Genomic DNA, 22,669 nt, shown 5'->3' on the forward strand with positions numbered 1-22,669 from the left:
AAACACAATACATAAAGATAATATATTAATAACATTTTGCTGGTTATCCAAACCCCAAGTTATGACAGTCTCATTTATTTATTCCACAAACTTAAGACTAAGAAGGTTATTCAATTCTCATTGGGATTGATCCAATAGTGTATATGCATTATACCCATATTGCTTGGATACCCACTGTGGCAAGCCCATGGGTGTGGGTTTCCACGTCACTGTTCAAGAACACAAGCCGGCCACTGGATACAGTTTATTTAGAATAATAGATGTGTAGGAGGATAAGCTCAACACCACGTCACCATGCCCAAGCCATTTTCGTCGTCTTCTTTTACCAAGTCATACACAAGTAGGTCCTCTTCCAAAGTAGTTCGGCTCACGGGGGGTAGTGAGCCAATCCAGGGGTCCGTATCAAGAAGCGGGTTTAGTGGAAACTCCGAGTTGGTCAACCCTGAGATGAGGGAAACTGTGGTTTATCTGTTTCACAAAGGGAGGTAACTAAATCTCAGGGTCAGTGACTATGGTATCTGAGCCTGGTCGGGAGCAGGTTTTCTTCAATAAACCTTGAGTTTCTTTCATAGTCTCCTCCCTCCGACAGCAGCCTAGCCAATCACACAGCGCGCTTTCATTTCCTCATTCATTCAAGTACTCTGTATCAGGCGGATTTTAGTGCAGTTTCCACATACGCACAAAATAAGATGTTACGTGAAAGACTAGTGTTTTCTCGGACATGGCACGTCCTTTTCTGGACGAGCATGTTGATGAATAAGCGGTTTTACTTTGCAGGGTGTTATACACGTCGGCAGAGACTATTGAGGCCCTGATTAGATATATTGTCATTTCCAGATAACCACTTGTTTGAACGGTATCGTTTTTCTTCACATTGCATCAAATATGTACATAACCTCACCCGTTCTCATAAGTAACGTTCCCCATCGTGGACATGCTCTCACATCCAAGCACATTCTTTGTGTAGTGTATTACTTTTTTGCAAACGGTAGTTTCCTTTACAACATTAGAATATTAGTAAAGCTGCTGTACGCTTGCATTAATATTTCCAGCTCAAGTACGCTGACCGATCATCAAGAATCAGGAAACATTGATTAACAAAATATGCCAAACATACAAGGGATTTGTCTTGGCGGTTGGTGCGCGACAGTAGACAGACAAGACAGCAGTGCACAAGTAATAAAATAAAGTAAAATGAAATGCTAATGCAATGGGTTAGTAGAATAAGGCTATGGGTTAGTATAAAACAAGGGAATAGAGTTGATGAATTACAGTTGAAGTGACATGTGCAGTGTGAAGGGGAGTGACCGGTGGAATGTTATAGTCAGTCAGTGGGGGACCGGGCTATGTTGATGAGCCCGACTGCCGACGGGAAGAAACTGTTCGTGTGGCGGGAGGTCTTAGTCCTGATGGACCTCAGCCTCCTGCCAGATGGAAGGGGCACAAACAGTTTTTGTCCGGGGTGAGAGGGTTCGGCCACGATCTTTTTAGCTCGCTTCAGAGACCTGGAAGCGAACAAGTCCTGCAGGGACGGCAGATTGCAGCCGATCATCCTCTCTGCAGAGCGGATGACACGCTGCAGCCTGCCCTTGTCCTTGGCTGTGGCTGCAGCGTACCAGACGGTGATGGAGGAGCAGAGGATGGACTCGATGATGGCCGTGTAGAAGTGGATCATCATCGTCTTTGGCAGGTTGAATTTCTTCAGCTGCCTCAGGAAGAACAACCTCTGCTGAGCCTTCTTGGTGATGGAGCTGATGTTCAGCTCCCACTTGAGGTCCTGGGTGATGATGGAGCCCAGGAAACTGAAGGAATCCACAATAGTGACGGGGGAGTCACACAGGGTGATGGGGGAGGGTGGGGCTTTGTTCCGCCAGGAAATCCACAACCATCTCCACTGTCTTTAGAGCGTTGAGCTCCAGGTTGTTCTGACTGCACCAGGACACCAGATGGTCAGACTCCCACCTGTAGGCGGATCATGCTGCCTTCATACTGTGGCGGTGCACGCACTCAACTCTGAGTCAACCTACTCTGAGTTGATTGAACCAACTCTAAACAGCTGTTCTGAAACCGAAAACTCAGAGTTTCCCATCTCAGGGTAAATAAACTCAGAGTTTGTTAAACCTCCTACTTGAAACAGACCCCAGATCAATCCAGTTAATCCTACACTTGGTTAAATCTTCTTTTCTCTACTTTCTCTACTACGTCTCACTTGGTCTTGTCTGTTCTCTCTCCTCTTCTTCCTCCCTGTTGGGTTGTTTGTTCCCCTTGTTAGGCTCCCCTTAATTACTAAACTGTTCTCACCCTCTCCTCGTTAGGCAGGAAGTCCATACAAGGCTCGGGGGTGGAGCCATCTGGCTGCAAGATACCTCCCCTACAACCCCCTCACCTCTCCCTATAATCTACCACATCACATATACAAACATATGCTCACAGTGTGTATCTCCGGCATTGACATGCATTAGTGGGGAGAGAAAAATGTCCTGCGTGGTCCTTGAGCCGGCCACGCATCGAACACAGCTACTTCCGCCACTCAGGATAACAAATCAACCTGAAAATAATATAGCAGTTGCTTAAAATGTTATATGTATCAATCAAGGAACCATTCCAGACTTTGTAATTCAGATCCCTGATGAATCTTTGTTTCTAAATAGTGTGTTGTTCTTTATCAAAATAGCTTTGATATATAGAGTCACGGCAACTTTACAAATACAAGTACGGGAAAGTTTTGTGTACTGAACTTTAACTTTATTTGACAAATAGCTTAGTTCTTGAAAGTGAGGCATTATGTTTTCTCTTCCACCTGAGCTGACGTTCTCTTTGTTACATATTGCATCATATCAACTGTGAATGAATTAGGTACTGGGGTACTGTTTGGCAATTCCCTCCCACGCCATGTTTACACATTCCAATCCTCCCATCTTTTTCAACATTTTATTTTCATTTGCCAGCTTTTTCCAAGCCGCTGTGTAAATAACTCATTTCCCTCTGATCTGGGATCTGATGAACGCTCTGTGCAGCTCTCCCCGGGGGCCACGAGGAAACACTGCTCCGGCATCTCCGAGCTGCTGCTTTACTCTGCCTTTGAGGCACATTTGATGATCATTTGTCCCTCTGTGTTGCTCCCTGGCAGATAGATAAGTAGCGGTAAGCCTTTCCTCCCTTGATTAGCTGGCTTCATTGCAGTTGTGACTAAATGAGGAATCAGCCTCGGTGGGTTCTCTTTGTCTCCTCAATGTGTTTATTAGTGCACTCCTGTCGCGTTACCTACAGAAGACTTCTATCTTGGTGCTTTTAAACGTTTGCATTATTCATGCTTTTCTTATTTCTTAAGCTGTGAGACGAAACGTGCTAATTGACACCTTCAGATTTAATTTTCCCTTCGGTTCTGCGTTATATAAAAGCGAAATTGAGTGAATATTATTGACAAAAATGCATCAAAGACGTAATCTTTAGAAAATAGTTTACATTCAAATACATTTTTGGTTGTAATTTCCACTCCTGTCTGAATTTACTCACTAGCTAATGCGAGTAAATTGTATGGTATATCTTGGCGCTTAAACCTACGGTACTTTCTAGGCTTAATGACGCACATGTACTTCTATCCCTGTCAGTGTTTACTATCCATATTAATGGTGCCCATAATTTAACCTTATTTCCTTTCTCAGTTACAGACTGATGTCAGTGTCGAAATATGTTATATACCCCAGGTAATACTTTAGGGCCATTGATTTTAAACGCACCCTATGGGTTGTCAAATGAGACTGTATGCTTATTTTCTTCCCATTTTGAATCAAATTTGTTTGTAACACAACAAGCTTCAGTTGCAGACAGATAGTTTCCTTCAAGTGGGTATGGATACGTAGGAGCCCACGACAGGCAGTGCTATGTTGGGACTTTTCACAGCTGATGGCCATTGTTCACCCTGGCGTCAAGTAGAAAAAAGTACAATCCGTGGGATTCTAAAAGGGCTGAGGATTAAGTTGTCATCTAGTACCTGGGTATTATATCACGGTTAAGAACCCATCAGATCAATTATTGAGATTAATTGCAGCTACGCTGATCAGACCTCAGCAGGTGGAGACACAGTCTGTACGTTATGGCCACATACCTAAACAAACAAACAATCCCAAAACATTTAGGCCCAATAATGTAGATCGGAACAAAAATGACATGTCATTTAGCTGACGCTTTTATCCAAGGCAACTTACATTTCAACCATAAGGTGAAATAGAGAGCAGCGTGACGCAGAATCTCTTTCAAAGCAGAATATTGAGGGAGCCTTCCCTTTTGTCCCCCTTAAATGAAAGATAATCAAAAAAAATATGATATCTGAATTGACTATAATGACAGCATATTGCTGACATTAGGCAATGCCATTTAACGACTGAATTGCATTCATTAGACTGGCGTAAGTTGATATAACTTGTTACTGAGACCATTTCCAATTCATACCGCATAGGGGTGGGAACACTGACATATTTTTCAACGCACACTCTCTGCCCACTGGTGTCAGCGTACGTATGTGTGTTCATGTGTGCATCGAGGCAATACGGACAGTAAAGGAGAATTGTAAACGCGGCCATGTAGGAATAAAAATGATGTTAAATTAATGGCATACAGATATTTAGTTTGTCTAATAAAAGAAGTTTTATGGAGTCTTCTGTTTTGAAGACTCCAGCCTAGTTCCACACTCCAGTTGGTAGCTTATGCAGACCTTTTGCCCAAGAAGAAAGTGAATACAACAAAATGAATGCTTGTTTTAAAGAGTCTTAACAATGTTATGGTGCGATGGAAGCAAGTTTAGCTTTTTAAACCTTTCCAATCATTCTCTGTAGGGTCTGTAGAAAAACATATATATATATATATATATATATATCCATCGTCAAACCGCTTATCCTGCACACAGGGTCGTGGGGGGGCTGGAGTCTATCCCAGCCAACTTCGGGCGAGACACGGGGTACACTCTGGACTGGTCGCCAGCCAATCGCAGGGCTGACACAGAGACAAACGACCATTCACACTCACATTCACCCACCTACAGGCAATTCAGAGTCCCCAATCAACCCGATCCCCAGAGCATGTGGGAGTGTGGGAGGAAGCCGGAGTACCCGGAGAGAACCCACGCAGACACGGGGAGAACATGCAGACTCCACACAGAAAGGCCACAAAGTGGAGTTGAACCCAGGACCTTCTTGGTGTGACGCGACAGCTCTAACCACCACGCCACCGTGACATATATTTATATAATATAGATAATTACTGTTCTCATGAAAGAAAAGATAGAATAAACAGTACTTCTAAGCCATTGGTCAAAGGAAATTGCATGCTGTATATACATTAAACCGCAACACAATCCATGCAGACTAAAACAAACAACGAAATTTCGAACTATATATTATTGATGCAAACTGGTAGTCTTAGTATGCAGTTTGAACAGAAGATCACTGTTTCAGGAGTGTGGTTATGTGTGACTGTGGGAATAACCAGCAAACTAACCCAACCAGGGAGAACAGGCCGTGCTAAACAGACACAACAGCTGACGTATGTGACCGCCACCAAACAATTCCTGTTCCTCTCTTCCTAAAGAGACAAGTTAAACTTGGCTGTTAAGGTTTTGATGCTATTGTGGTGGTTGTGGCCCAAAACTAGATTGAATCTTTCTGAAGTTTGTTTCTTGAGCCATGCAAATAAACCAAAGGGGTGGTATCATAAATTGAAAAAAGGAAAAACTAAATAAGCCTTGGTAACATATGGCAAGAAGAGAATAAGTTATTATATTCTATTCTTCTATTATAAAGGGCCTTTTAGAAAATAACTCATTCTGAAATTATTTTATGAGAGGATACTGGAGGGATAAGAGGAAGGGATGATACAAGAGCCATTATAAGCCATTTACAAAGTTGAGATAGATGCAGCTCCTGCAGGTGATAACGGCAGGATGCAGTTCTGTCATGTAGAGTTCTTTAGTGTGCTTGCATATTTGCAATATGTAACCAAGACTAACTGAATCTAGAGTATCAGACACAAAACCTTGTTTTAAAAGGCCCTCAAAGGTTAATACTGTCATAAATCAAGGATGAACGATGGTCAACCAAATTTAAATTTTTCAGAATCAGTTCACCATGATGTTGGATGTTTGCTGACAATAGATGTACAGTGAAAACGTATTCTTTTCTTTCCCCTTTCACACTGTAACAGAGAGGAGCTGATGGTTAGCTCGTCCTTTGACTCGTTGGAGGTCCTCCTTGACTCCTTTGGGCCCGTCAGAGACTGCACCAAAGACAACGGAGGCTGCAGCCGCAACTTCCGTTGCATATCGGACCGAAAGCTGGACTCCACCGGATGCATGGTGAGCCATCACTCGTATTAAAGATCTCCTTTAGCGGTTCATATTCTAAAGTTGAACGAACATTTTGTGTCAACCGTCTACAAGTATAATTATCATGGGCACATCTGCAGGGCCGAGATGACCTACATCAAAGACTAGCAGCAGACCTGCACTCAGCCACGTGTCTGAGTATCCGGTTTGACTTTGTCTCTCGTGCCTCCTTGGCCAGCGAGGCTTTCATTCCCATCCAGGTGGTGCTTAGCAACCAGGAAATGTTGCAGCCAGGTTACTTTTCCTCTCCATCTGTCAGGGACTCCAATACCTCTCGTTATTTGCAGAAGCTTTGCGCCTTCTGCTAGTGTTTTTCTTCTCCTAAATCCCCCTCCTTGTATTGATAAGCTGTCATGCCTCCGCCCTCTCACAATTAAATCTCTTTTCAAGTACTCTGACACACTCAAGTTGAGCCTTTTAGGTGGGCTTTGGAGAAGCTATTTGAGAAATCCAGTATGCTTCATCCTTACTTTTATAGTGCACCTCAATGAGAGGGAAACAGCTTGTGGGAGGTTTTTTAATGGGAAATGTTTTATTTAGAGATTAAAGAATATTCATGCTAAAATGCAAGCAATTATGGTGGTAGATGGTACCGAAGTAGAAGCACAAATGACGTTATAAACGTTATCTTGAGAGTTATGCAAAACATGCAGTTTACAATTATTGATTACTCCTTCTGCCTTTTGTCATCATCTGACTTTTATTACTGAGGCTGAGGCTGAAGGCTCAGCAGTATTTTGTGTACTGTAAAATATCACAAAAATCTATTTTCATAACTTAACAAATATATGACTTTTACTCTTAAAATGAGAACTGGCCATTCAAAAATAGAAATGTAAAGCAAATTTCTTTGGTTTCAAATATTAAAATGTGTGACATAACATTTACGGATCAGCTGAATAGCTGAAGCATAAGCTTAACTTGTTGTATTAGTATCCAATTAACTAATTAAATTAGTTTAACATTCTCAAAACTGATGAACCAACCACCATCAATAATTCCCTTCGTAAATATAGCACACACAGTAATTATTTGCTTCAGTCCCATAACTTTACCATCAACACTAATTGAGCATCTATATAAAAACTGTCAGATCTCCAAATATCCACACTGTTTCCAAAACAGCTCCTTAACCGTCAACTGTGGCATTTGTACCCGGCCAGATTTCCCTTTTGTCTTAGTCTTTTGTTTTTGTTATTCTGTTGCTACTTCAAGTACTGCTCGAACTGCTACGGTACAAAGAGTCCTCTTAAATATCAGCCTTTGGTAGTTTGCTGCTGATGCAACAAAGCACTGAGCTTTTCGGAGTCCTAGCTGTGCCTTTTACTTCCAAAAGCAAATGCCAAGAAAACCACCTCGTTTATTTCCCGTGGGCTACTTGTCACAAATGCATCTATTCTCCCCTAAAGCACCGAACATTTTCCCACTGTTCTACCACAAATATGAAAACGTGTTAGTGGGATATGGGACTCTAAGAGTCTGAAATTGCTCCTTATCTGATCTGATAGGAGTCCACAGAGTTGAGACAACATTGCACTGAAATGTCAGAAACCAAAATATCCATCCAATTCCTGTCGTGTACCAAGAGATGACAGAGGGCAGATTTGAAGCCAGGGCTTTGAAGTCTGATGGATATTTGACTATGTGTTACTTGGTGCAGGGTTTTCAAAACTTCTATTTCCTTTGCACCCACTTTTTAAAAATGACTAACCCATCGTGACCCAATACATGAGTAGCTTCTCTATAAATCGTGAGAAAAGAGAATTTGTGAGTAAATAAACGTTCCGGACTATTCCTGTTCCTAAGCTATTTTGTAGCAATATATTGTTTCATCATTCACAACTGTTGTTTTACTTAAGACCAATTAAATGGCAAAATAAATGTATTTTTTCTTTTCTTTCATCCGTTAAACGCTAACCTAAAGTTGAATGATACTGGTTGGCTACAATTAGCAGACCAATACAAAGATCTAACAATTACTTCAGATATAAAAGACAGTTCAAATCTCCCAATTTACATGGCAACCCAGATCAAACTACCACCCGAATGACTGACTTCGTTAACATACTTTCCTCCCTGCTTTTCCCTCATACGGGGAAGATATTTTGCATTGATATTCTCCTTTCCACAGGATTTCTTTTAAACAACAGCTTGTGTTCACCATTATCTACCGGGAGGCTTCTTTATGTTACTGTTTGTTGCAAACGCCAAAAGCATGAAAAAGAAAATCGTATTTATTCTCCCTGAATGAGCATAAATGCAGTAAAGTGACGTGGTGCCAAAGCTTTGAGCTGTCAAGAGCCTTTTCTTATTCTGTTCTATTATTTATTGTCCTGTTTTATTTCCAAACCTTGGAGCATGTTGGAGTGTACTGTGATATTTCTTTAAAGAACACTTTGTACTTACACTCGGTACTTATCCGTTTGTAGTTTTGTTTATCATTTGTACACGTTCACTGAGTTCCATTGTAGACATAAATGAAACGAGTATTCAAAAAGATATTTATTAACACGAAATGGACAAACTATGCATACTAGGTTCATGATGTATGTCCCACCAGACAGTCAGTGGTGGGACGGTACAGACTAGTGATAAATATCACAAAGGTAGGGATTTGTTTAGAATAGGGATTTGTTTTTGCTGAAAGAACCAGCTAAAATAAATGTATTCTTATTGATATTATATGATATGATATGATTCATTTAAAGTTCTGATTAGTCATACCCTAACCTCTTTAAAATTACTTGTTTACCTAACAACTCAATGACTGGTTTGCCTATGATGTGGGAATTTGTCATTTAAAAAAAGTAGGTCTCGACTCAGGAAAGGGTTGAGCAGAATTAACAGCAAACCCGAGGGATTCTGTTTAGCGGCTCATTAAACTCCACATCTATGAACTGCATGAACAGGCTAGTAATTACATTCTTTTGATAAGACATCAGTTGGATTTTGCTGCTTCTATCTTTGTATTATAATGAGAAATCAATCAAAGCCATCCCGTCTCCCTCACCTGCTCCACTCTGAGCCCCTGTTGGACTTTTAATTTAATTTTGTTTTAAACAGTTTTTCCTTTTCTTTATTGCCAGGCGGTGTTTTTTTAAGATAATTTTTTTTCAATCCAGTCCTGGCCTGCATTCCTCTGCGCTCTCATTGATTTGCAGAATCCACCGAGAAGTCAGATCTCAGACGCAGCTGCTGCTGCTGCTTTAGTAAATCAGTTAGTAATTACACGCAGACAGCAGAACACAAATTGAATGGAATTGGCAGCACGGATTCACCCTGTGCTTTTATTTATGTAAATCCGCCCCTGAATGTGCACCATTATCAATCACAGAGAAGATACAGAGTGGGAGAGGCAGGTGAGGTCAAAGAGGAAGTATTGAAGCTTCTAAAACAAGCGGGGTGTAGATTGTCAATGTGGATCTATATTTTTGAAGACTTCTTGAACATAGGATGTTAATCTATACATCATTCCAGGAGCAAGGTGGATTGTTCTGAGCTTTGATGTGGATGTAGACATTGAGGACTGCCGTTGTGAATTCAGCGATTTGGCCGTCGCCAACTTGGACTGTGTCTGTCACCATTTTGGCTTTTTGGAACCAGTAAACGTAAATAACCATATTTGGAATGTGAAGGAGTGAGATAGAGATGCCATGTACGGACCTGATCGTGTAAGAGAAAAGAAGTGTGGGGGGGCTATATATTGACAGGGAAATCACTGGGGAACATGAGTATCATGGTGTATTGAAAAAGACTTGAAAGTAGAGATTGAGACCATAAATGTATTCAGATGTGTCTTAAAAGGAGTTTTAAGACTCATTGTGACACTTACTTTTCAACCTCGCCAAAGGCAGCGCAGACCAGATTCACTCCTTTTCTTATTTTTCCAAATAGAAACATTTACCCTGTGCCATCTTTTAACCGGAGGCAAATTCACTCATTTTGCTAAAAGGAAACACAAAAAAATATCTTACAGTAGCTAAGGCTATGCAACAATCAGCTCAAACACACAATAGGATGCTGCTAGTTGTTCCTCTTGCTTCAGCAATTTATTCAAACAACTGATTGTAAACATTTTGCAACTATCCCAAATTTGCCTCTGACAATCCGAATAGTTGTAATGCAATCTTTTAGCTCATGAATGTTCTGCATTTTTGTGGCGTTTAAATCCCCAGGCCTCTGCTGTGTAAAGGCAATAGAATACTACACACACACACACACACACACACACACACACACACACACACACACACACACACACACACACGGTGCTGTCCGTCAGCACATAGCCCCGCTCCCAGATGCTGTTGCATATATTACTGCATGCTTTAGTAATTATCTTGTGACTGTCAAGCTTATAAATGAACCTTTCATCCATCTAATCAGGGTGGTAAAGTGGCTGGGCCCCAGCTCCGCTGATTCCACCCTAATCAATTAACACCTTGTCTATGTTGCCGCTGCCATCTCTCCTTGTGCGGGACTTGACTGAGGCCGGTGGTCCGGGCTGACCGGCGTTCCGCCGTCTCGCTGATGTATTCCACTCCAGGGGGAAGCAAGAGCTTGATAATCACTGGATGATTGTGTGATTAATTAACTTGGCCGTGTCACTTCGTGGTCCTCTGCAAAACGTTGGGAAAGCGGCAATGTTGTTGCCGAAGCAGATTGCCACCAGCGTGGCGTGACACGATAGCTGGACGCCACCCAAAGAAAGCTCGCTCAATGTTTGCAGCGGTTTGGTGTAAAATAAATGTAAATCATTAGTGCTGTTTAGTTCTGCAGCAGTTTATGTTGTGTGTACTTGACGTGCAGAACTGTCAAAGAATGCAACTTCATGATTAAGGCTGTGTAGGGATGGCAGTTACAGTCGCTCGGATAATTTGTATGTTTGTTATTATGATTGACATCTTATTTGCATCCTTGTGTGATGTTATTAGAGGAGGATAGACTGTTCTGAGAGCGTGTGGGCGCATGTGCGTCCTCTTTCTTTACAGATTTCCTTAAAAAAAATATATATATATATTATTGAAACATTGTAATATGTTAGATTTGCCCTAAAAAGAAAGTCCTTTGTCACTAGAATGGGGCGGGCCACTGTGCCAAATACGGTTTAGACACGGTACCAAAGGAACCTACCGTAAAGGGCTGAGCGCAATCCAACATCCAAACATGGTCACACCATGGTCAAACAACTTGTACAAGTGCTACCTTTATGAGATGAACTAAGACATATAATCAAAGATGCACAACAAACTATTGTTCTGAAACTGTGTTCAAAATCTAAAACAATGAGGCTTTCAGATCAACCAATCACTTGTTTATTTCTATCACTTGGTACCCTCCGCTGTGCCAGCTCAAACTACAGTAGGTAATGTCACCTTTCATCAAAGTCCAGGTAGAGCATCGGCGCGGTGCTGGTCTAAGTCGCACACAGTGTCACACATGATATACCACAGCACAGCAAGAACAAGCATTGCAGACAGCACCACACTGTGTGCCAAGGGCTGCAGCAGATCGTCTGGCCGCTTTGTGCTGGCGTACTTTTCCTTAGGCGGCAAAAAACAATCTTGACCGGGATCACATTTTGAGGCACTAAACAGCGTTGAGTGGAGTCAATACCTGGCAGAGATCTCACTAGTCCTGGGCCCTAAAGAGGAATAGGAGCACATTAGATGGTCACTACTGATGTTATCTCTCCTCGAGTCAATGCATTTATGCGAGTGTGTGTTTCCACTCCCAAAGCGCCTGCTGAAGATCGCAGACTTTAGGCGTTTATACTTTCTGGGAAATTGTGCAATAAAATGTGTATTTTAAAATACACACACACACATATATATATATATAGCAAGTATGTAGAAGATCTACCAGGAAACAGGAACATGATTGATTTTTTGCTGCCATCAAAATTAAGCTGCTGTAAGGTAACTGTGAAGGTAACCGGGTCAGATGCAGACATAAATCCATAGATCCATTTTTCTGTTGTGTTCGCACTATAAAATACATTGCAAGTAAAGATATGTTTACCTCCTTGGATGTAATTTCCGCTGTAGATGGCAGTAACAGTGTCCTCTTCATCCTTCAAAATCCTGCCTTTTTTCTCGTCCACATTTACAGCTATATTTTCTGATAACAATCCGCATTAAACGTTTCCACGGATTGTCCAGCTGGCAACATCCAGATGAGAGAGAAGATGAGGGGATTAAAAGTGTGGATTCACTGAACGGCTTCACCATTGATCATCACCATTTGGCTCCGAGCAAGGAGGCTCCAGGAGCAGCGTTGAGGCATTGTTCTGGCTGGAGCAGAAAGGGCCTGCATCATTGTCAGACTTAGAAAGCCACTCTACCTGGCCTGTCTGATGGCTGGAGGCCGTTTGCAGAGGAAAGACCTGCAAGCATTACCCTTAGCTGAAAATAGCGCTTCAACCACCGCAGGTGTTCATATGGAAGACAAAGGACAAGTTAGTCTATGTTTGACTTAATTTAAGGAGGGTATTCATCATAAAGTACAAGGATGAAGGATAGTTTCATCCTCCAGAAGTACCTCAAGCCTGGATTCATTCAAATGGCCATCAGGCGCAACGCCTCTGGTTACAAAAATTAGTCTTAACTTAATGACTCTACGTCCGTCTTGATTCATCACCTATGGATACACTATAAACATGAGATTATGGTCTTAATCTCTAGTTTAAATTTAAAATAAGACCTTTTCCAGGATTAAGTCGAAACCGCTGCAGGTGTGTGAGTGTTTAAGAACTTCAGCATCTCTCCATCAGATGGAGTTGGACCTTAAGTTTTGGTTAAGCGCGCGATGCATACTTCACAAGGCCATTCTGTGAAATACGCTTCCCCATCTCCACTACCCCGTTTGGGTCGATCATGATTAGCACAGCTATGTGAGGTCCTCGTCGTGTCCACGCAAACACGACTTGCTTGAACAAATAAGCAGTGCTGTCATATATCTGAATGAAACAAAACCACAACCCAATATAACCAGCTTTATTCTCACAGGCTACAGACTTAGAAATACAATGAGGCAGTGCTGTATGGTTGAATCCCCTGAAGCTATGTTTGGTTTGACCTTTTTACTGTTCAGATGCTACACACAACCAAAACAGATGTCAACATAAAGTCATAGAAATCATTTCAAAATGTCATGGGGATTGGGGAATGTACCACTTTAAAATAATTGACTATCACTATCTTCATGTGATGCATATCATAGAAGTAGCCTTATTTCCAAAATAAGGACATTAATAAATATGTTGTAGTTTTAAGCAAGGCATTGTGATTATTTTCTGATTTACAGTCCATTACCTTGCATCCCCAGTCTTTAATCATTGTATTTGTGCATCGATCTAATTATCAAACAAATTAAAAAGGAGCATAGTTTAGCTGACTGCTCCCTCCGGGATTAGTTGCTGTTTGGCAGTGGGAGAGTACGGATTCCATGTAGCCTCCAAAGCACCACAGGAATTTATCTCCAATAGAAAACCGGATTAAAAGGCATGGTGAGTTATCTTTGTGCTGCAAGCTTCTCAATACTGCTGAGCAGACAGCCCTCGTACTCACTGTCCAGTTATTGAATGGCCTAAGATCCATGCTGATCACTTTGCTTTAGATTACCATTTTGCTAGTGTCAGTGAATACTCTTCATCAAGTGTCATGGGAATCATTTGAAGAAGAAATCTGCTGTAACAAATTAACAAATTACATTACAGGTCATTTAGCTGACGCTTTTTATCCAAAGCGACTTACATTGCATTTTTAACCCATGGCTTTTTTTTTTTACATTTTGGCCCAGGGAGCAATTAGGGGTTAGGTGTCTTGCTCAGTGACACTTTGACACGAGACATGGAGCAGCTGGGGCTTGAACCGCTAACCTAGCTGCTCCCGGCGCACCCTCAGAGGGTACTCTCTACCCTCTCTACTATACAAATGTATGAACTCATTTTTCTGCATTACTTTGTGACCAGTGCTGTAGTGGTAAAATTAGAGGTGGGTAAACTCTGAATTTTGTGATCATACAGACCTCGACGCAATGCGAAGCAACGCAACACAAAGCGTCGCGACTCTGTAAGGCTGTCCTGGCTATATTGCATTATGTTATCAGTAAAAGTCATATACAACATCAATGAAAATGGATAAATGTGTAAGTAGTTTGTAGTTTATTAAATCTAAGAAAACAGTGAAGAAAAGTATGTCAACACAACACAACAAGACAATTGCAGATTAAGAACTATCCACATATGGAGTCTCCTTTTCACAGTAGTGCCCAGAGGGCCTCCTTGTCCTCCACGTCAGGTCCTGCCTGGCACAGAGAAGCCAGGGGGTTCATGGCTCCTCTGTGCTTCTCCTCTCTCTATTGAACCTGGTGTTTCTCCTCTCCCTGTGCTCTCTGCATCATTGCCTGTCCTCTCACTGCCTGAAAAAATATGTTGAATTTAAGAGTTAACCAGTTAAGCAGCCTGTCAATTACACTGACAACATAAGTTAAAGGAACACTCATGTACTACCTATGTCATCATAAATAGCGTTTTTCACATTGAGAACTGACTTGTTTTCTAATTACGCGTCACCAGGCGTTTTTCTTGTCCTTTTACCGTGCACGACCAGCGAACACAGAGCGCGCGACTACTACCCCCCCCCCGTCGGTCGTTCCGCCCGCAACGACTACTACACCCCCCCCGTCGGTCCTTCTCGACCGGTCCGCGAAATATTGTCTGACATGAAACCGGTCCGTGGGGTAAGAAAGGTTGGGGACCACTGGGCTGATCCACACTGTCTATGTGTTTACATACCTCCTGGATCCTGATTGGTCGCTGCTGCAGCCGCAAGGCACTGATTGGATGCTCACAGACCGTAATACAGCGCAGATGAACATGATTCAGACTACGGCGTTTATATGTTCAACAAAAGGAAACGTAGTCTTAGCTGTTTTAAAATTACACCAAGTTTATTTCGGATTATTCCAACGGAAGAATACAAGGCGCAGGGAACTTTGAGGTGCGTAAACGCTATTTATAGGTGCGTAAACGCTATTTCCAAATTCCAGAGGTGCGTAAACGGCGTTTACGTGCGTTTACCCTCCACTACAGCCCTGTTTGTGACAGAATATGCCTGATTTGTTTATTATATTACATTGGTGAAAAAAGGTCCTCAAAATGTGTTTAATCTGGGAGTTGAATGACACATTCTGGTTGAAGAGAAGATTCTTGACAGTGCTGCTGGATACCAGAACACTTCCATCCAGAGAAACTATATCACTAGACAATCTGCATTGGGGATGCTCTAATAATAACTTTCTTCAGAATAAAATAACCTTTGTTTTCTCTGAATATGTTCAGATAATAATGCCAATAGGAGTTATATATAAGGTGAATAAAATTGATCAAAGCCCAGAACCTTGTGGAAATATGTGACTAACATTAATATTCATTAAGATTTGGTCGTGCACAAATTTACTTTGATCTGAAAAGTAGTACTTTAACCAGCTTAGTGTGGTTCCTTTTTATACCGATCAAATGTTCTGGTCTCTGTAACAGAATACAATGATTAGTGATGTCAAACTATGGTTCAAGAGTGGGTTTCCTTAGAAGAGGTCTAGTAAAGACATGCTAAACAACTTTTGCCGCCTTTTGCAGGGAACCTCGACCCAGAAGTTCCATGCATAGTTAAAGCTGTAACAAGTTCTTAACTTTGTTAAACGCTAGCGGTTAGTTCTAGGCAAAATAATAATTACGGTTATGTTTAGGCAATAATACTGGTATGGGTTATGTTTAGTGAGGACCTTTCAAGAACACCTTTGAGAACGAGCCGAGGGGGATATTGGGGATAGAGGCCTATTGTCAGTCAGTTCAAGGTTTTTTGATGTGAAGAGATCTTTGACCTGAGATTAAAAGCTTGGAAGTCCATAATTGAGACCTATAAAGGTCTCTGCCGGTGTTAACTACTGTGAAGCTGTCTGAAGACAGTTCCCCACAGCAATCACTCAAAGCCTTTTGAATTGTGCAAGATCCCACTTAGACCTAGAGCTAGTAACAATGCAAACGTGAGAAGACAGCGTGTGCCACGATTCAACCCTCACTATCAGGTACTTTGTGTTTGATGTTTTTTTTCTTTTCATTTGTTAGTTTCAGAAGTTGCCTTTGCTTCAAGCTGACAGAGCATTTGAACTCTAAATAATGTAGAAAATTGAAATGAAAGCATGTTTTCACGATTGATATTTTTTCGAAACCTGGAGGGATTAATCCATAGCAAGGTCTTCAATCTTCTCATGTTTTGCAAATACTGCTGGATGTGGAATTCCGTGAGATATACAGTAAGAAGATAAACCCAAATGTCCTATTCTTTCATGTGCATGAATCGACGAAAACAGAAAGCACACTGGCAGCCAATGCCTTTCTGTTACTGCTACAGATTATGGCGTTAAAAACATTTGACCATTCATGGCTAGTTTTTTGATCAGATAACAGTTTGAAGTGATAGGGGACTTTTTTTCTCAGTGAGTGGCTTTATATAGAGGATTATCAATGATTTACCCAGGATTATAGACCAGATTTGTGGTGTTCCGAAGTGATAACAATCCACACACAAAAGACTGGCAGGCTCATATTCGTAATGATTATAGTCCCATGGACAGCTGGAAAATGGCCCAGAGTTATCACTATTCCAGCACTATTACGGCAGTCAATATCTCAAGCTATCTGTTGTTGGCAAGCTTCACTGCCGTCAATACAAATTCCTCTCCGCCTGCACCGCATCTCCACACAGGCATCGATTTCCCTGAGTTGGACCGTGCCACAAATGTGTTGAGAGATTCGATGTATCATGTGCTTTATGCATTACAGGTGATGTATCATCTGTCACAATGGTCCCTGACAGAGTGTAAATAATCATTGTGAGAGATGTTTCATTGAACATGTGTCTACATTCTGTACTGGAATATAACTGGTCCACGGTCTTTACTTAGGAAGGTAGTGACGTCAAGCATTTTAAAACAAAGGATGAAAAAAAAAATGAAAAAGGATGTAAAAATCTCATTGAATCAATCAAGACACGCACTGTCCACTGTCTGATAACATGGGTGCTGAATCAAAAAGATATCTAGCAGGATTAAGACGGATTCCCGTACACCTTGCTTGCTACTCGCAATTATTTGAATCATCTCTGTTATAGGAATTGAATGTATTGTACATCTTTCACTTTGTTTATTCTGTACACATGCCATACATTGCAGCTGGTCCATCCTCCTCTGACGTTCTCCCTAAGGTTTCTTCCCTTTTTCCCCATGGAAGGGTTCTTCATTTTTTGGAGAGTTTTTCCTGTGCCGATGTGAGGGTTTCGGGACAAAGGATGTTGCATGTCTACAGACTGTAAAGCCCTTGAAGGCAAATTTGTAATTTGCGATTTTGGGCTATACAAAATAAAATGAATTGAATTGATGATATGCGCCTACCGCCATGTCAAATTCCTTGTATGTCTAACATATTTTGGCAGTTCCTGATAGTTGAAAATGTAGACCCAAGTAAAAATACTTAGCGCACCTGATTCAATTGGATTTAGTTTATTTATTTTATTTTGTACAGCGCAAAATTCCAAATTTGCCTCACAGGGCTTTACAGTCCGTACACATGCAACATCCTCGGTAACAAAACCCTCTCATCGGCACAGGAAATGATGAATGACCCAGCCATTTTAAGTCCTTAATAACGACGCTGATACAAAGCAATTAACTTAAGTGCTATTTTCTTGCTGTGCCTTTAATGCAAAGCCCAATCATATATAGAAATGATCCAACTAAACAGGTATACATAGTTCAGCCTCATGTTAAGATCTCAATAAGTTAAATTCTGAAAAGCAGCAATTCCAGGTCAGTAAAACCTTTTTTTTGTAAGAATACCATGCCTCCGCTAAAAGGAACCGCATTTGACAACAAGCATGTCAGCCTAATCCTCCAAATCAGCCACCTGGGCCCTCTGAAGAATACAGCGGGCCTGAATAAGGAAATAAGCAGGAGCTGGTCCCTCAGAGCTTAAAGGAAAGCAGCTGCCGAGTCACTGTTCTGAGGGTGCGGCGCCTTGTTAAAATGCACTCCATCAAAGTTTCCTTTGAAGTAATAGCTGACGGAGAAAATAATGTTTTCAACCTGACAGGTCTGTGAGAAAAAGAAAAAGAGAAAAAATTGCTTGGGAGATACCGAATACGACTGAGGAGAGAACCAGAGTGAAGTCATGTCTCCCTGCTCTTTTCTTAAGTCACCCCAGCACAGAGAGAATTTCAATTAAGTCGGACGGACACGCTGCGTTAAAAACGTTGGAATGCCTTTAAAATACAATAATAATTACTTGAAGTTAGTTCATTACACTCAAACCAGAAGACAATCCTCTCTGGATTGTGTAGTTTTTGTGTAAATTTAAACCCATATTCGTGCCTCCTCTCCCAGAACAAGGCTCCCTTTTATTTTCTTAAAAAAAAAAAGATTCCATTATAGATGACACTGAGTTTGTCTGCCATTTCATCACTGTTCTTTCCCTGTGCCACAGCAAAACAATCAAGGCTATTTTCTTTTCCAACAAATACAAGATAAAACATTAAAAACTCCCTTTGTGAGGACTGAGTATTGATTATGCAGTCAAGGATTGACTGACCGTGGCTGAATTTTTAATAAGTTACACTTGGGCTGTAGCAATGCCCTTTTCTTGCATTAGGACACACCAATATAACACATGGAGTTTTCTGACGGATAGCTGCAGTTCTCTTAATTTTCTATGGTGGACTGCATTGCTGCTCTGTACTAATTCACCTTAACAACCATTTGGTGGACTACCATTGGGTTAGGGACAGATATTTATGGTCCCCAGATGATCTTACCAAATTTGGTGAGCTCCAGTCTTTTTGTGAAATACAGTAACAAGTAATTCTGTGGATCTGTGAATTGCTATGAACCTTTTTTTTTACAGTTATTCACATTCCCAACAGAACAAATTGTACAAATTCTCATCAAAGTAAACATGTCATTTGTTTTTATTTTTTACCAAATTTCTGCCACATTAATATTTTTCCCAACCAGCTCAACTGTACTGTTTACAAAGCTTACATATTGTTTTTTCCAATGGGTGACTGTTACTTGCAGGTGATAATGATGACAGTGAGAGTTTCACATTCACGTGATGCTTAACAGACTGAGCTCAGTGTTCCAACAGGCTGCACTAATGTGGACAAGATTCGGATTGTTTGCATTCCGTGGTACAGATGTTATCGGGTCTGTTATCTGCCCTAACTGAAACTAGTGTTGATGTGGCAGCTCGCCTCCGTCTAGGCTGATCCAAGGATGCAGAATACATCTGCAATTGCTAACATTAGTCATTTAAAGACACATGTTTCCCCTGCAGTGCCCCCCAGGGTTGAGCCCTATGAAGGATGGGACCGGGTGCTACGACCACCACATTGGCATCGACTGCTCCGACGGGTTCAATGGAGGGTGTGAGCAGCTGTGTCTCCAGCAACTGGCTCCTCTAGAGGATGACCCGACTCTGTACAACATCCAGATGTTCTGTGGGTAAGCGCAAATTCACTCATTTTATTTCAGAACCAAACCTACTACTTTTTAATACAAACCAATGTCATTTCTCATATTATTATATCAAAACTGCTGGAATAAGTAGTGGACATTTTCGCAAATGTATTTAAACTGAAAAGTGAGCCTGTGGTTACAAAGAAGATGAAATGATACAGAAAAGAAGGTTTTCAGAAGTTTTGGGCCACCGTGATCCTCTAAAAGGTTTCTCCAAGCTAAACTCTCCTGGAGGGATGGGCCTTCTTTAAAAACGATTATGATGATGAGGGAACATTACTTTAACATCAACTCTGAGAGAAATGTAACAGCGCCATCAACGTGTCCAATGGCCCACACGTCATATACAGTATCAGTCAAAGGTTATGACAATATTTGAGTCATTGTCCTCCACTAACAACTTAATTTCAAAGAATTGACAAATAAAACACGACAAATACTGCAAAAGCCCAACCATGCGTTTTACAACAACATTGCTATAGTTTTTCCTTCAGGGTCAGTTTTAAACCAGTTTAAAATGTGGTCACTGTAGCTGCTGTGTGGGACAATGTTATGATGATCTGGTTTCCTACTCTGTACCTGTCCAGTGAATGCGGCATGCATGTGAGTGACATGGGGGGCGGGGTCGTGTGTGTGTGTTTGTGTGAGAGTGAGTGAGAGAGGAGAAAAAAGGAGGAGAGTGGCTTTGGATGTGCGGAGAGCAGGAGGGTGAAATTCATACTTTATATGTATAGTGTTGAAGTGGAGTAGGGAAAAACCCCAACATGCCTTTTCAGACCAAATAATAAATGGATAAGTGTCACACTGGTTTGGACAAAGCAAACGGACCATTGGTGTGAAAGCCTGCTGTGACAGAGTTGGTACAGAGATGATTTTTGTGCTGCTTGGTCTTTCTGGTTACAACTGACAAGTGTGGAAGCAGTAAGCCCTGGCGTTGGCTGGGTTCTATGTACCCTCGGCAGAATGCCCGGTGAAAGGCGAGAAGGCGGCAGAGAATGTTCTGGGTGGAACTATCACACCATCGATGGCCTCTCTTTGGAACATCTGGATAATTATGGATTTCACCGATGTTTTTAGGTTTATTCCTTTAAAAGTGTTCTTTTTTGGATACAAGCCGAATAATATTAGCGCCTTTTACAGCAAGACTGTAGTTTGCAAAAATTGCTCAATTTATCAATTTGATCATATTGACCACCTTTTTATCAAAACCTGCTTTTAGTGCGTAAAACTTGATTCAAGGCTTTTGTACGGCTTTGTTTTTTTGTCTGTTGGTCAACAGTATTACCAAAGAAACTAAATTGGTGTGAAATGGGCCAAAACACATTTTATTTTGGTGGTGGATCCAAATCAAGGCGCATATAGGCTTTATATTTTATTTGCATATATTGCATTAACAGCTAGCGGCACTCACTCAGTTCTGCTTTCTTTATTTTTTGCTGCTTTATAGGCAGGAGATTTTAAACTGAAATCGGCAGCGACTGCATACTTGTATTGTATGCTTACGACACTGTGTCATCACTCACCCATTCGCACCCATTCGTCCACTGAGGGCAGGAGCCACCCTTCACACACTGTGGTCACAGTTACATCCACATGGACACCAGTGGAGCCGGATATCGAACCGCCGATCCTCTGATTGATGCACGCCGTGCTCTCCACTGAGTGTTTTTTCTGTCTGTTGTTGCTAGTGCCGTGGATGGGGACATGAAGTGTACAATTGTCCCGCCTCTTGCTTCAGTAACTTCATTTTTTTGGGGTCAAAGCCAATATAACTTCTTGTGCACAACTCCACTTTTTTGGCACAGCTTCTATCTAAAAAAAGCAGATTGAACAACCGGTATTCGTTGCACAATGTCATTTGCTTTGAACATTTAAGGAAAACCTGTTATTACAATACAAAGGTTCCATTAGATTATGGGAAAAACCTGCTTCATATAATCTAAACCCAGTACACAGCCAATCATAAAGCTCTGCTGGCATTTTCATTTGTTATACCGATTTCTCTCGGACTGTGTGGATGTGAACATACATCCTCCTCATCGTTCATCATGCGGCACCTGATTCATCTCTCTGGTGTTCTCAAATACATTCCTGCCGCATAACATTAATCTAAACAGAGGTTCTGACCAGACTGCATCACTGAAATGTATTTACTTGGATATGTGATCTAGATGTGGTGGAAAACAACAGTTGTTGTCTGAGTTGATTTGAGTCCTACAGGAGATCCTGTCTTTAATCCAACACAACGCGCTGCTGTTTCCAGCTGTCATCTTTACGTAAAACAGCAGGCACAGTTTTGAGTGAGTGAGAGAGCTTAAGTGGCTGATCTTTTCCTCTTCAACCTCAAATTCCCTTTTTTCCTCCCTACATCGCCTGCCTTTTGACTTTTTCCACAGAGTACATTATACCTGGATGTCAAAACATCATTAATATGTAAGAGCCTTGAGACAACTGTGTGTTTCTCTTCACTTTTTTTTATTTTTTTTTTAGATGCAGGATCTTGTCCCAGTTGAGGAGGATTGATGTATTTGGTTGTGGGGTGTGAGTTGTGCATATTTTGAGCCCTGTGGAAACTCAGTAGACGATGTCTCAGGATAACCATTCAGTCACAGGGTTGAAGTCAATATATCTGATGGCTTTTAAAGTAGTTAAAGAAATCTTCGGATCCAAATTCTTAGATTGTAAATCGTTCTCTTGTGTGATAATTTAATGTAACAA

General features: G+C 41.3%; 1 protein-coding gene across 5 annotated transcripts in view; it reads left to right on the forward strand.

Moving 5' to 3' along the window:
- The window catches only part of astn1 (astrotactin 1), a 306,692-nt gene that overhangs the window by 125,417 nt on the left and 158,606 nt on the right, over positions 1–22,669 (forward strand). For all 5 annotated transcript variants that reach the window (XM_040170931.2, XM_040170935.2, XM_040170929.2 and 2 more), the window contains 2 exons: positions 6,199–6,349; positions 19,770–19,936. In XM_040170931.2, the coding sequence (XP_040026865.2) occupies positions 6,199–6,349; positions 19,770–19,936 (318 nt within the window). The remainder of the gene's footprint in view (positions 1–6,198; positions 6,350–19,769; positions 19,937–22,669) is intronic.

Source organism: Gasterosteus aculeatus, chromosome 3 (genome assembly GCF_964276395.1).
Source record: "Gasterosteus aculeatus chromosome 3, fGasAcu3.hap1.1, whole genome shotgun sequence".
In the NCBI taxonomy this organism is placed as follows: Eukaryota; Metazoa; Chordata; class Actinopteri; order Perciformes; family Gasterosteidae; genus Gasterosteus; species Gasterosteus aculeatus.